This window comes from Nyctibius grandis, chromosome 9 (assembly GCF_013368605.1).
Source record: "Nyctibius grandis isolate bNycGra1 chromosome 9, bNycGra1.pri, whole genome shotgun sequence".
Taxonomy (NCBI): domain Eukaryota; kingdom Metazoa; phylum Chordata; class Aves; order Nyctibiiformes; family Nyctibiidae; genus Nyctibius; species Nyctibius grandis.
The window spans coordinates 41199524-41213561 of NC_090666.1; the positions used below are offsets into that span (position 1 = coordinate 41199524).

At 38.8% G+C, this 14038-nt stretch overlaps 1 protein-coding gene across 1 annotated transcript in view; it reads left to right on the plus strand.

The window, feature by feature from the left end:
- Nucleotides 1-14038, plus strand: part of ACVR2A (activin A receptor type 2A) — a 65543-nt gene that overhangs the window by 44215 nt on the left and 7290 nt on the right. The window contains exons 5-8 of the mRNA XM_068407579.1: nt 9006-9149; nt 10403-10546; nt 12108-12253; nt 13292-13406. Coding sequence (XP_068263680.1) covers nt 9006-9149; nt 10403-10546; nt 12108-12253; nt 13292-13406 — 549 coding nt within the window. The remainder of the gene's footprint in view (nt 1-9005; nt 9150-10402; nt 10547-12107; nt 12254-13291; nt 13407-14038) is intronic.

Genomic DNA, 14038 nt, shown 5'->3' on the forward strand with positions numbered 1-14038 from the left:
CTGGTCCTGTCTATATAGAGAACATCCCTTGTCTTCGAAGTCATGTGCTATGTGAACCAAGAATTAAGAGTAATTGAAGCACATATATCAAGTATAAGGAGATACTGATCTTATCATCCCTCTGGTCTCAAAAAGTTTTTTGAGCATAAAAAAATACTCTGATTTTGGCTGATGGCAATTTTGATGTGGTTCCCTTCACTACCATGCCACGATAGTCTTTCTTCAGTGTAGCTTTTCCTGAAGACACCCAAGTATGAATAGATCTTTGGAGCTATGTCATGGGTTTGATATTTCAGTTTCAGCTGTAAGAAATTAGAACTGAAAACAGTATCACATAACATGAGGTGAATAATGATGGAGAAAAACCTCTAGTAGTGGCAGATGCAGGACGTATTCTGAACTACCGACCGCAGGACCGGCTGCATGTGTAGCAGAGGAACAACAAATTCTGTGTTGGAAACTAATAGGAAAAGAACATGTAACAGAACAAGCACTGCTCTTTGCAGTTTTTGACCTCAGACATGTGGTTTAGGCCACTAGACCTGTGCCAAGGTGTTTCGTGAGTGTCTGTGTGTAACTGGAATAGTTTGTTTTCCAAAAAAACCCAAAGGTAATTAGTAACAAGAGAATTTTTTTTTATGGATGGCACTGGAAAAGATCTTCATTTATTGTTTTTATTCTCTAAATTAACTTTTAGCACATCAAATAATCTACCTGGTGCATTTAAAATTTCTAGGATAATCTTTATCCCTTTACCACACTAGGAAAATTACAGTTGGCTGCTGAAGAAGAGTGAAGAAATTGAATCAAGTGTTCAGGTTGTTTCCGTTTCTGTCTTCAAGCCACACTATTTTTCTTGTTGTTGTTACAGATATTTTAATAGAAACGTTCTAACACTTGAAAAATTAAGAATAAGAAAGGGAGAGGTGTTTTTACACGGACTTATTCCAAATCTAGGAAGATTTATAGCTACTTGAAAAATATATAAAGGAGAAGCCAGGTGCTTATATGAAATGGGAAAAGAGATTGATCAATAAAGAAAAGCTGGAGGTCAGAAAGAGGAAGAATAAAAGCTGAAGACTGAGTTAGAGCTTGTGGCTAGCTAGGAAGGAGTTAAGGTTAGGTACATATCAGTGGTTAATGAATGATTAACATCTAATGAGTGGCAGTGTTGGTATTACAAAGGAACAGCTGAATGATCTCAAGACATGACCTGCTAGATGTGTGTGTGATTTCACATTCTCTAATGCTGTATTTCATATCTAATGAGGATTCCTTCTACAGTGGATTCCAGTTAATAGCTGGAGTGACACAGGAGAAAGATCTGGTGCTCTCCTTTGGTTGTGGTACTGTGAGGTACAACCATGATGTGGTTGTTCACAGGGATACTGTGAGAATGCAGTAGGAAAGTTACTATAGATAAGGAGTCCTTAATGTGTAGTAGGTCAATGCCTTGTAACTGTGTCTTTTTTTTTCCAGAATTCATGGACTTTTACAAGTAGTTCCTTAAAATCTTTAACAGCGGGAAGAATTTAGGGTACTAGTTAGGAACAAATTAAGGCATTGGCGCAATTAATTTGTAATACAATAATTTGCATTCATTTTGAACACCACGTTTATAAAGATTTTTGTGACGTGTTTCAAGTTCAGAACATGGTTGTGGATAGCCCAAGTTTTGGAGGAGACCACACTGTTTATTTTTGTTTGTCTAATTGGTTATAAATATTGAAATAATTTCCCTAATCCCTGATAAAACCTTTAGAAGTAGTTTTTAGGAAGTGTAAATAGGAAGTTAGTGTGCTTGTATACATTTGTGTAGATGTAACCCCCCATTTTGAGGGGGGTTAATTGTTCCCAGTTTTTATTTATAAGAGTTTTATTAATTCCTGCATTTCTGTAATAGCCTGGTACTGCCTAACTGGTGATACTTGCATTTCTAGTGAAAAGTCTGAGGTGGTGGTCTGTAGTCTGAAGGGAAGGACAATGATTTTAAAATCAGAAGGTCTCTGATGTGCATAAATCTCTGACAGTTTTCACGCATCTCTAATTTATCAGCGTTTGGGGGAAGCTGATCCCCTAGGAGAGTAATGAGAGGCATGGGCGAGGACTCTTATTTCTCAAGAGTTTCACGTGTGCAGTTTCTCATTATGGTAAGAGCAAGAAGGTTGGATTCATGTATCTTTTTCCTTATTTCTGAGGAATTTACATAATTCTCAGAGGCTGGAGAATTTTAATAGCCAATAGGCCTGAAAAAAATACGAATAAATTTTTTACAGCCACAGGAAAGACATTTGTTGAATAACTATTTCATACAAGCAATGCTCTTTAATTTTTTTAAGTTATTGTCTGTTCTTTGACTACTTGAGTTAGCAGGAATATGTGCACACAGAGATATTTCTATTACTCTCTTCAGTAGCCATTCCCCATCAGATTCACAGATTGAGTGACACTTTTATTTTGCTTGGCTGCTGTTTCTGGCAAAGGACTATGGGGGGCTTGGAGGAGGAACTTCTTTCAGTAACTGTGCTCGTGGTTTGTGGAGTATCTCACTTGTAGTTTTTCTAAGTATACGTGGAGTAGCTGACATTCTACTGTAAGCACCAACTCATGGAGATTTGAAGGTGAAGATGAGCAGCTGCTCTGAAAATCAGTTTAAGGGTTTGTTTGGGTTTGTTTTTTTAGTGTGTGGTGGTTTTTCCCCTTATGAAGTGCCCAAGAATACTTGCAGGCTGTACAGGTCCTGCAAGCAGCTGCTTCAGACTCTCGGGGTGGGTGTTATCCTCATCTCCAGGGGTCTGCTGACCGACGGCGAGAGGAGGAGGCGTGATCCTGTTGGGCTGCAGAGTTCTTTACTGCTCTGTCAGTGGCAGCAAGCTCTACTGCAGTATTTATAAATCTGACTCCCAACTAATCTAGCCTTTAAGAAATACTTCAGCCCTTCTATTATTAATTATTCAGATAATGCTAAGTGTGCGCTAGACAGTTCTCAAGCCCAGAGAAAAGCCTCTTGTTGGCCTGGTGCTCTGTAGCGTCCTAGGAATGTAAAGGCAAAGGGTGAAGAAAGGGATGATTGCTGTTACGTGGCAGCTGAGTACTTCAAGCGTTTGAATTTCATGCTCTTGCAACATCTATCTGATCAAATTATAAAGGACAAAGAAAATGGCCGAGGCAAAGTGCAGGAGGAGGAACCGAGGTGTCTCAGCGCTTCTCTGCTTGAGTGGCAGTGAGGTCCTTCACCAAAAAAGAGATGGAAGTGGCACAAAGAAGCCTGTGTGATTAAAGTGTGTTGTAAGTCTCAGTAACAGTGTGCTGGGACTTAGGTTTTTGTAATGGATTTCAGTCCACAAACTCATGTGACTTGTTTGAAAGAACCTTGAGGATTGTAATCTTCCCTTATATGTGCTGGATGCAGTTTGTTCAAGTTCACTTGTTCTAGTTACACCTCTAGCATGCCAGATTTATTGATTAAATCTGATAATATAGACCTAATCGGTGATGACATATTTGTTTATAAGGTTTAATTATAACTTAGACATTAAAAAGTTCCCCTTTCCCACAGCTCGCTACTAATTACAGGGGATTTTAAGAAGTACAAGGGTTCCCTCTGCTGTGCAGTTGTGAGCAGAACAAGAAATAAGTTTGCTCAATTTTTGTGTTTGATTTTCTGCATGTGCTTATGTACTGTTTTGTAGTAACATGACTGTTCATACACCTCTAATGGACAATGCTGGGTTTAATTATAAGATCAATTCAGCTAACGGTCTGTGTAATAATCTTTATTTTTGCCCGTTTTTCTTTGATGGACTTTCTTATTTCAAATGATCTGTTAGTACAAGAAAGTATTGCTATCCCCGTGAATGTCTGTGAATTAACAACAAACATAATTTATTTTGTCTCTTCTCTTACAAGCTGTTTTTTCATCCCATTCTTGGTACAAATAGTAATTTCTTCTGCCTGTGTTTTTTTCCCCCTCTCTACAAGCACGCCTTTCATATAATGATTGAGGTAAGATGCATTGATGTTTGTTCATGGTTATGGAACTTTCTGTGGACATGTAAGAAGTTGTTTTGGTATGAATTATGTTTTTTCAGTATTTTGGACAAGAAATCTGTAAGCATGCGTGGTTTAAAGGTACAGATTTAGTCTGCTGTTCATAGGCTTCTGAAAATTTACTCTGATTTCTCAGGCTGTCGAGTAAGTGTCTGCAGGGATTGGTAATGAAGTACACCAGGCATAGTCGGTTTGTGGTTCTTCATCTACAGACTAGCTCGTTTGTGTCACTCCCACCCCAGTATGAGCAGTGGTGAGGGCTCTGCTGGTGCAGCGTGGGCTGGTAGCCTCAGTCCTGGGCTGTGGGAGCCGTCCAGCTGGCAGGGACGGTCCCTCTCGCTTAGGGGGTCGCCCTGGAAGTAAACAGCACGTCCTGCCCGCTTCTGTCCTGTCTTTGGGTCTCTGTTGTCATCTCCCACCTGTGTGGTCTTCATGTTGTGATTCGGAGTGATGTGGTGGGTTTTTGTGTGATTCAGGAGCTCGGAGAAATAGATTACTTGAAGAAAAATATTATTTCGCTATTAAGTCTCTACTTTGACTTTTTCACTGGCCAGAAGTTATTTTTACTCATATTAAATTACTGATACTTCGTGTGAAACTATAAGTAACTAAAAACTGTTAATTCAGAAACTTGGTTATTATATCTAGATTTTAAAATGGAATATTAAAGTCAAGATTTGACTTGCAATATGAATGCTCGATTTCCATTGTGTCTCTTTAGGTCTCTAATTAATAGCTGAAATGTCTTGTAAAAGTAATTTAGAAGAAAATAGAATGGTGCTATTTAAATATTGTCCTGAATATCTTGCATCTGTAAAGATTTATCAGAGTTCTTTCTATTTGTATTACTGTTTTGCTTCAAATGACATGATTTGAGTTAGGGAAGAAGCTGAAGTAACTATTTTGTTTGTATTATTTTGGGGAATATATTTGCAATGCATGATAAAATAGAGGATTTTGTGGGGTGAAAAAGAGGAAAAATTGCTGCCATTTAAAAGAAACGTAGTTTAATACAAATCACACGGTCGATTTTAGAATAATAACAAGATCTAAAAATTCTGACTCCTTTTACTCTATTTGGATGTTAACTTTAGAGATCATCTGGTTGAAAATGAACCAGTCCCAAACTAGAAAGGGAGGAAACAACCAAGACAGTCATCAGACTCTTGCAGTGAGAACTTGGCACCCGTATTCACGATATAAGCTGTAGAATACATGTAACCAAGGGGAAATAATTGCACCATTTAACAAGGAAAACTTGCATGTTCTCTGGAAGCTTGAGGACTTTGGAGTCAGGAAAGAGAAATGCATCTATGTACAACCCCATTTGGACAATTGGTCTTTTTCCCTTCATTGTACGTGATGGATCACCTGATCCAGTTGCCACATGAGAGACATGACTGGAGATAAACTCAAGCGCAGACAGACTGTGTTGGGGCAGGTCTTTATGTTCAGTTGGTCCTATTTTTAGTGGATTTGTAGTTTCATGTTAAGCTTCTCTCTGATCTTGAGAACCAGTCTTGAAGACACTTAATCTGGAAGTTACCATTCTTCAATTAATATTTTTCCCTCTTTTTTTTTTTTTTCTGGCATGACCAGTATGTACTACCTGACAGCTGGCTGCAACTCCCAGCTATAAAACCCAAAATATATATCACCAAAAATATATATCACCAACAAGCCCTGCTTGAGATTTGAAAACATTACCATGTACAACATAACTAGATGTCTGTGATTTTGAGATCACCATGCAACCCAAACTTACGGACTGATTGAGTTTGCTAAACTATCAGAAAACTAACCTGATTTTAAAAATAAATAACGAAAAGCTTGCTGGTAATATAGAATATTGCCTTGATTTGCTCTGGGGTCAAACAAGCTCCAGAATCAGCTCATGGGAAGGGACAGGGAAAGCTCAGGAATGGGAAATTGGGCCCTTATTTTTTAGCAGCTGTGGCAAGCTGTTAGACTAATATACCCCCATTATATCTTTACTCACATTATATCATCATCCGTGGCGCCACAGAGATGATTTTAAAAAGCCACACAAAAATAATTATGCCTGTGGCACGTTAAACATTTTTGCTTAGAAGTAGAGCAAGTTGAAAATACTGTCGAGGAATGTTTGTGTATAAAAATAGTACCTGTAGTTTGAAATGCCTGTTGATTTTAACAAAGTTGTTTAGGAAAAAAAATCAGGAAAAAAAAAGGGAAAAAAAAGGAAAACTATTATTTTTAGTTATGTTAATTATACAATTATACTTTCCCTTTTAAATCAGGATTTGTTTTGATTTATGGGTGTGGGGGTGTGTTGCTGCTTCATAAGAACGCTGAAAGTTTTGACTTCATAGAAGTGTTTCAGCACGAAAGGGAAATGTGCAGGGAGCCACAGGAGGCTGCTGGAGAAGGGAGTGGGAAATATTTTGAAATGCCAGGATTTTCTAGGAAATACAAAATTCAGATATAGGAAAAGTATCATGGTCTAATGTGAAAGTAAGAAGTTCTTCTAGGTTCAAAACTTTAAAAAGCTGCCTGATGGCCTGGTGTTAAATCCCCAGGTGCTGCTCAGGGTTCTTAAAAATTCCAGGGTTGGGGTTTTTTTTACAAATTAAAGTAGGCTTTTGTGAGTAAACTTGGGCATCTTGTTTCTGCTTTTACTTGTAACTGTAACTATTACAAATTGAGGGCAGGGATTTCCCTGGTGCCTGAAAAGATTCATGAAGGGCTTTGGCATTGGATGAAAGGCAGCACGGGAGGGAAAAGTTAACTCTTAAACTTCATTTTCCGTGTTGTTGTTTGTCCAGTTTAAACCCAGCAATTTGGATGTAACAGCTTTAAGCTGCTTAATCTATCGCTGTCATATTTGCAGAAGGATTTCATACTTTCTTGTAACGTGTCTCTAATTTGAATTTCAAACATTATATTTGTGGAATTAGGTTACAGTTTCTTTAAATTGCTGTAAATCCATCTCTCTGAAACTTGTTCTTTTTGAAGGATGTATTTGTTGCTTAATAAGAAACAAGAGAATGGTTATTTATTCCTGCACTTAAACGACTTAAACTTGTGTAGGTTGCAGAAGCACTTGTCTCCATTCTCACTATAGTAAAGTGTACTTAAACCACAGTTGTCCAGAACATCTTTAACGTGCACAAGACTTCTATGTTGCTAACTGAAGTGCTCAAAGACTTAACTGTTGAGTACTCTTATTTGTTTCGTAGAAGCAACTACTCCAGTGTTTTTCATTCTTGCTCTTTAAAACAGCTTTACTACGGCTGTGACTGGGGAAAACTGGAGAAGCCAAGCGTATGTTTTGGAGGCTTCTTTGAACAGTAGACTTCAGGGGTTGTTTGGGTTGTACTCTGCAGGGTGGATATCATTTAAAAGCGATACCTACCTTCCATTTGTGTGCTTGTTTCCTTCATGTGTAATATTGAGACTTGTGGTACAATTTTGTGGTCTCTGTAGACGGGCGCTGCCACTAAAAGCAGCCGTTTGCCCCCTTCCCACGTGGGATCTCGCAGGCTGCCCCCGCGCTATCACAGAATCACAGAATCAGTGAGGTTGGAAGAGCCCTCTGGGATCATCGAGTCCAACCATTGCCCTGACACCACCATGGCAACTAGACCATGGCACTAAGTGCCATGTCCAGGCTTTTCTTAAACCCCTCCAGAGATGGTGACTCCACCACCTCCCTGGGCAGCCCCTTCCAATGGCTAATGACCCTTGCTGAGAAGAAATGCTTCCTAATGTCCAACCTGAACCTCCCCTGGCCAAGCTTGAGGCTGTGTCCTCTTGTCCTATCACTGGTTGCCCGGGAGAAGAGGCCGACTCCCACTTCACTACAACCTCCCTTCCGGTAGTTGTAGACTGCACTAAGGTCACCTCTGAGCCTCCTCTTCTCCAGGCTAAACACCCCCAGCTCCCTCAGCTGTTCGGGTGATGTGTAAGATACAGAGTCTGTAAGAGATGTATCAAATAGGCAATACAGCATATTCAGTAAGCTGTCACATTTTCTTTCCCAGAGAGGGAAATTGTTCAAATCTGTAGTAAGATCAGTGGTTATGTGCATAGCTGTATGGAAGCTCTGTCTCACCAGCTTGTGGTGTCCTATCTGAAAAGCAATTGTTGGGCTGAGCCCCTCAGTAAAGTACAAACGCTGTCAGGTACGACAAGATAATCTCTTAAATTGAATTCCAGTTCTGTTTCTGGGGTGCAGCCAAGCACTCACACTCCAGTACCGTGTTGGCTCTCTACATTAGCAAAAGTTGGGAGCAATAGAAGTGGATCAGCCGGTTGAAGCTTGGGTGCTGCGGTTCCTCACGCCACCGCTCGCGTGGCTGGGAGGGCTGACTGCAGAGGTGCTGATGTTGGGTTTCCTGTGCCAAACCTCTGCACTATGCGTGTGGTTCAGTGATTTCTGAATGAAAAAATGTTAATTACATCCTGGAAGCCCTTGTGGTGGCACGGCCTGCCTACATGCTGGTTTGCAACCTTACGTCCCATGGACATGGACTTTGTGGGTGTGCAGAGTCAAGGCACCAGGCCATTGAAACTGAAGCATTAACCAGGTCACACATACACGAAATGAACAAAAAAAACAGACTTAAATGTGTTGAAGGTGCTCATTTTAATTCCATCACTTAAAAAAAGTAACGAGTAAAGCTTGATTATCTTTATTGCTTAATTTCTGCTGTGCTTTTACACCCGGTTAGACAGATTTATATTGTACCTGTTGTTATGCTGTCGCTTGCACATTAATGCTGAGCATGTTTTACCATCTCTTTTTTTTTTTCTTTCCTGTGGAGAATGGTTGCTGTTTTCTTTCTGGTTTGTTTGGGGGGATTTGTTGGCTATATGGTACCAAGTATCCATTTACAAGCCTTTATTTCTCGTGCTGTCATCATAGGTAGCACATATAATAGCAAATTTAATTAATGGTTTTAATGTGATTTCAGGATCCTGGACCACCACCACCTTCACCATTGATGGGTTTGAAGCCATTGCAGTTACTAGAGATCAAAGCCAGGGGCAGATTTGGTTGCGTATGGAAAGCCCAACTCCTAAATGAGTATGTTGCAGTCAAAATATTCCCTATTCAGGTAAGCAGAAGCTCTTGGTGTCCTGTGTTGCTTGTAATATTGTAATGTTAAACTGGCTTTTCCAGTCACAGTCAGAGGCTTTTATTTTAGAGAGTTTTCAGTAGATACTGTAAATCTGACAGAAATGCCTTGAGCTGAAAAATGTGCAGGTAGAGTTTTCTTGAATTAAAATAAGTATTTTAATGCAACATATTATTGAAACACAAACTCTGTGAAATTTTATGTATGTTTCTAGTCATAAAAATATGTATTTGACATGAATAGATTTAAGCAGCTCTCACACATCTCTTGATCAGTTGAGAAGTGTTTGTTAATATTTTTCAAATTAAACTGCACTTGGAAGAAACGTCCTGAAATGCAAACCCATAAGGTGATCGTTCCAATTAAATATGCCTCAATTAAGTGAAATAGTGTTTACTTCCCAGCAAGCACCCTCTGACAGCCAGGTTTTAGAATAGATTGTGCCCATAATTTTAAGATCCAGTCTAGTTAAAGAATACAAAGTGATCATACACAATGATATTAGGGTAGATATTACATTAATTAAAAACACCCACTACTACTACTTGAGGTGAAGTGATGTGCTTGTGTTTTCTGATGATTAACCAAGTGTTGACTTACTGAATAAATACATCTTCAGGTTCTTGTTCTTCTAGGAGAAATGACATGTATTTATGCTGGTTTCAGCCATCAGCACACCATAAATTAATCTGAGACTTTGTTATTTTTAAAGAAGGAAAGCCTATTCCTAATTCTTTATGGGGTTTTTGTAGATTAATAAAATATAAAAATTGAACCATGCCCTTAAGACTCAAGCAGTTGTAATGATTTGCAGTATGTAGACTCCAATCCTAGTGCACAGCTTTGTGTTTCCATGGTTCATCTCTGTGATATTTTCCACTATGTGTGAATATGTAATTCATAATAATTTATTATGAATAAATAATACATGTGAAGGCAGTTTTTCATATTTTTGTATATGTTAGGTCGGTAGTTTGTAGCACAAATATTGTTATTAGTCTAAACACATGTAATTTTAAAATAATCAGCCTCATAGTGTTAATAGTATATGCTGTGCTTGCTTTGCTTTAGGGAGGAAATCCTGTCTTGCCAAGAAAGAAAAGTTTTAGTTATTTTGACAGATCACTTACAAATGCTCAGTAAATTGTAGGAAGAAGCTTCTGTCAGGGGAAGCACCTCTTATCATCGTCATTATGGCATTAACTTGGTTTGATGTGTTTTTTTGTTTAAAGGACAAACAGTCATGGCAGAACGAATATGAAATTTACAGTTTACCTGGAATGAAGCACGACAATATTTTGCAGTTCATCGGCGCAGAGAAGCGAGGCACCAGCATTGATGTGGATCTCTGGTTAATTACAGCATTTCATGAGAAGGTATGGTTAGTTCTCCGTGTGGTTTCTTTTTGTATGATTATGGCAGAGGAAGAACAGCTTTAAAAATCTGTCACAAATGTGAACTTTAGACAGTTAAAAAAAAATTTAAAATACTTTTTGCTTACTCTTGGCTTGTCTCTTTTCATTGGATATGAATTTATTTAAATTTATGTTCAGCCAGCTGAGAAAGTTGTCATCAGTCTTAATAGAGGAGTTGTTTTAAAAACAAAAATTTATTCTAATTTTTGATTTTTAGAATGTTTGGTTTTGAATATCCCCCATCTAAATCTGCCTAAATAAACTCCATCTTTCAAAGATGTTGTTTTATTTTTGTTTTACTTGTGTTAGCTGATTTGTGTCTAGAAGGATGAAGTAGTATGTATCAATTGTATTGTGATAACCAGAATAAGAAACATAAACATACGTAATTAAGACAAGGTTCACTGTTTTATTTTGTACACTTTGATTTTTTTAAAGTTTTTTTTAATGCAGATTAAGTACAAAGAACAAAAAAAAAGCCCCAAACTGTAATTTAGTGGTGGCACAGACAGAGAGGCATGAGGAAGACGTTACCTGGAGCAGATTTGAAAAAATCTGTGTAATATGGATCACGTTTCTAGCACTGAATGTTACATCCTTCATTCTGGCATTTCTGTCCCACTTATGCCTCTGCTTTAATCATTTAGAAGACCAAAACTATCCAGCTATTTAAAATTTCTGACAGATCTTCCCAATCAAGTAGATGATATCAAACTAATTTGCCTTTTGAAAGGTTATTGCCATTTTTTTGTTTGTGTTTTTTTTGTCTAAGTGCTTTAAAAATCTTGTTACTGTTGGAGAGATGGCAGCTGAGATGACTAGTGGAAAATATGCATTTTTTGGCTTATTTTTGAAGCGTGGCCTCCACGCTTTGACAGGGCTTTGTTCATTTTTCCCTTTTGTGGTGGCTTTTCACATGGTAACGTGACACACTGACGTCCCATCCATGAAAATGCGTGTATAGAGCGGGCTGTAGAAGTGAGTTTGAAGAGGAGTGCTTTATGCTGACTAGATTTTTACATTATCTCTTTATTCAGATTATATATTTCACTCTGAAACTATATTGTGAAGCTGGATTTCACTGTTGCTGGTCTGTAAGAAAAGAAAGTCTTTGACTCTCAGTTAAAGGTCTTAGAGAATGCGCGTACGTGGTTCAGCAGGATTCTTGCTGGTGAATCTAACCTGTAATTTCCTGTGCCTGGAAGATTATAAATCACCCTGATAAATGTGGGGGTGTCTTTATAAATATTTTCACAGAATTACAGAATCAACCAGGTTGGAAGAGCCCTCTGGGATCATCGAGTCCAACCATTGCCCTGACACCACCATGGCAACTAGACCAGGGCACTAAGTGCCATGTCCAGGCTTTTCTTAAACACATCCAGAGATGGGGACTCCACCACCAAATGCTGGACACTGATTCAGAAATGGAGCCTAATTATGGAGGCCATCGAGAAGTTTTCTTTATGAGGTGATGAGAGTGAAATTGATCTTGTAATCATCTTTCTTTTTTGCTCTGCAGGGTTCATTAACAGACTTCCTCAAGGCTAACGTGGTTTCTTGGAACGAGCTATGTCACATCGCTCAGACTATGGCTAGAGGCTTGGCTTATCTTCACGAGGATATACCAGGCCTAAAAGATGGACATAAACCTGCCATCTCACATAGGTATGGTATACGTAAAATACTTTCAGGTGATGGTTGATATTTGCCTTTGAACTAAAGGATATGAGATGTGGATAGATAGGAAGTATTCAAATAAATACTCTGTCATATCTTCCTTCCAGAGTTATCAAGAGCCTCATAAAAAAATCTGCTCAGCTGAGCAAAATCTAGCTGATGGTTTATAGAACTGGTGAGGTGATTGTGGTTAATGTAATAATTAACTGTGTAAAAAAGGAATTTATTTAAGTACCCTGTGTGATATATGAAATAATCAACATTATCACTGTTTGAAACAACTTAAAACAGTTCTCTGTGTAATTTTAAGTAGTACTGACTGCCTCCAGACAGGAACATTTGCTGTTAAGTGGTGCTATAGCTATTGTTGAGTGTAACTGCTGGTTTTTAAATGAGGTGGGTACAGCAAGCTATTAATAGAGGTAGGGAGCTGAAATGAGAGTGGTAACCAAAACAAAAGGTATATAAAAAAGGCATATAGAGAGAAATTCCAAATTCTGCAGAATTTGGAATTTCATGAGCAAAACTGCTTGACTGGTGGTGAACTGGGGAGGGGGTGAGGTACAGCCAGGACAGATGGGAATCCCTGGATCGAGTCCATTGTCTCTTGTTTCTCCAGGAAATCGTGTATCTCCTTGTTAGAAACAATCAAGGTTCATTTTTCAAAGTTTTTTTTTTCCTGTTATTTGAACAAACAAAATGCAGTTGTAATTAAAGTATGCAGTAACTACATTTTTATTCTATTTCTGTATCATACATGCTTACAAATCTGTATTTTAAAACTAAGCATAAAATGATAGTTCCAATTGCAGTCTCATATATTTCCATAAGAATAACAGTGTGCAAGGGTACTCCTAGGTTTTATTATTATTACTCTTTTGTTGTTTATAATATATGATTTGCTGCTTTATAATTTTCTTGCCTTTCACATTATAATATTACTTGTTTTATTATATTGCTTCTTCCTTAGAACTTCAGATGGTATTTCATGTTCTAGATTTCTAATTATTTTCCTTACCTTGACAGGGACATCAAAAGCAAGAATGTGCTGCTGAAAAATAACCTTACAGCTTGTATTGCTGATTTCGGTCTAGCTTTAAAGTTCGAGGCTGGGAAGTCTGCAGGGGATACACATGGGCAGGTAAATACCAACTTATTTACATAACTGATACTGGCAGCCAGTTTCTACCTTCCTGACCCTGAAATGACGACAGTGCTAATGAAGCACTTGTCATACAGCAGGGAACTGGCTTAGTACTGTGCCCTTTTAAAATAACAAGTGTGGGCTTAGAGCATTGTGGTTTCTGGAAAACTAAATAGATTTAATTTTAGGTGGAACTTGGCAGTTTATGGTTGAGGGACAAAAATGAAATCACAGAATCACAGAACGGTTAAGCATTGGAAGGGACCTCAGGAGATCATCCAGTCCAACCCCTGCCAAAGCAGGGTCACCCAGAGCATGTTGCACAGGGTCGTGTCCAGGTGGGTTTGAATATCTCCAGAGAAGGAGACTCCCCACCCGCCCTGGGCAGCCTGTGCCAGGGCTCTGGCACCCTCACAGCAAAGAAGTTCCTCCTCATATTCAGGTGGAACTTCCCATGTTTCAGCTTGTGCCTGTTGCCCCTTGTCCTGTCACTGGGCACCACTGAGAAGAGTTTGGTCCCCTCCTCTTGACACCCACCCCTAAGGTATTTGTAAGTGTTGATAAGATCCCCCCTCACTCTGCTCTTCTCCAGCTGAACAGCCCCAGCTCCCTCAGCCTCTCCTCATAGC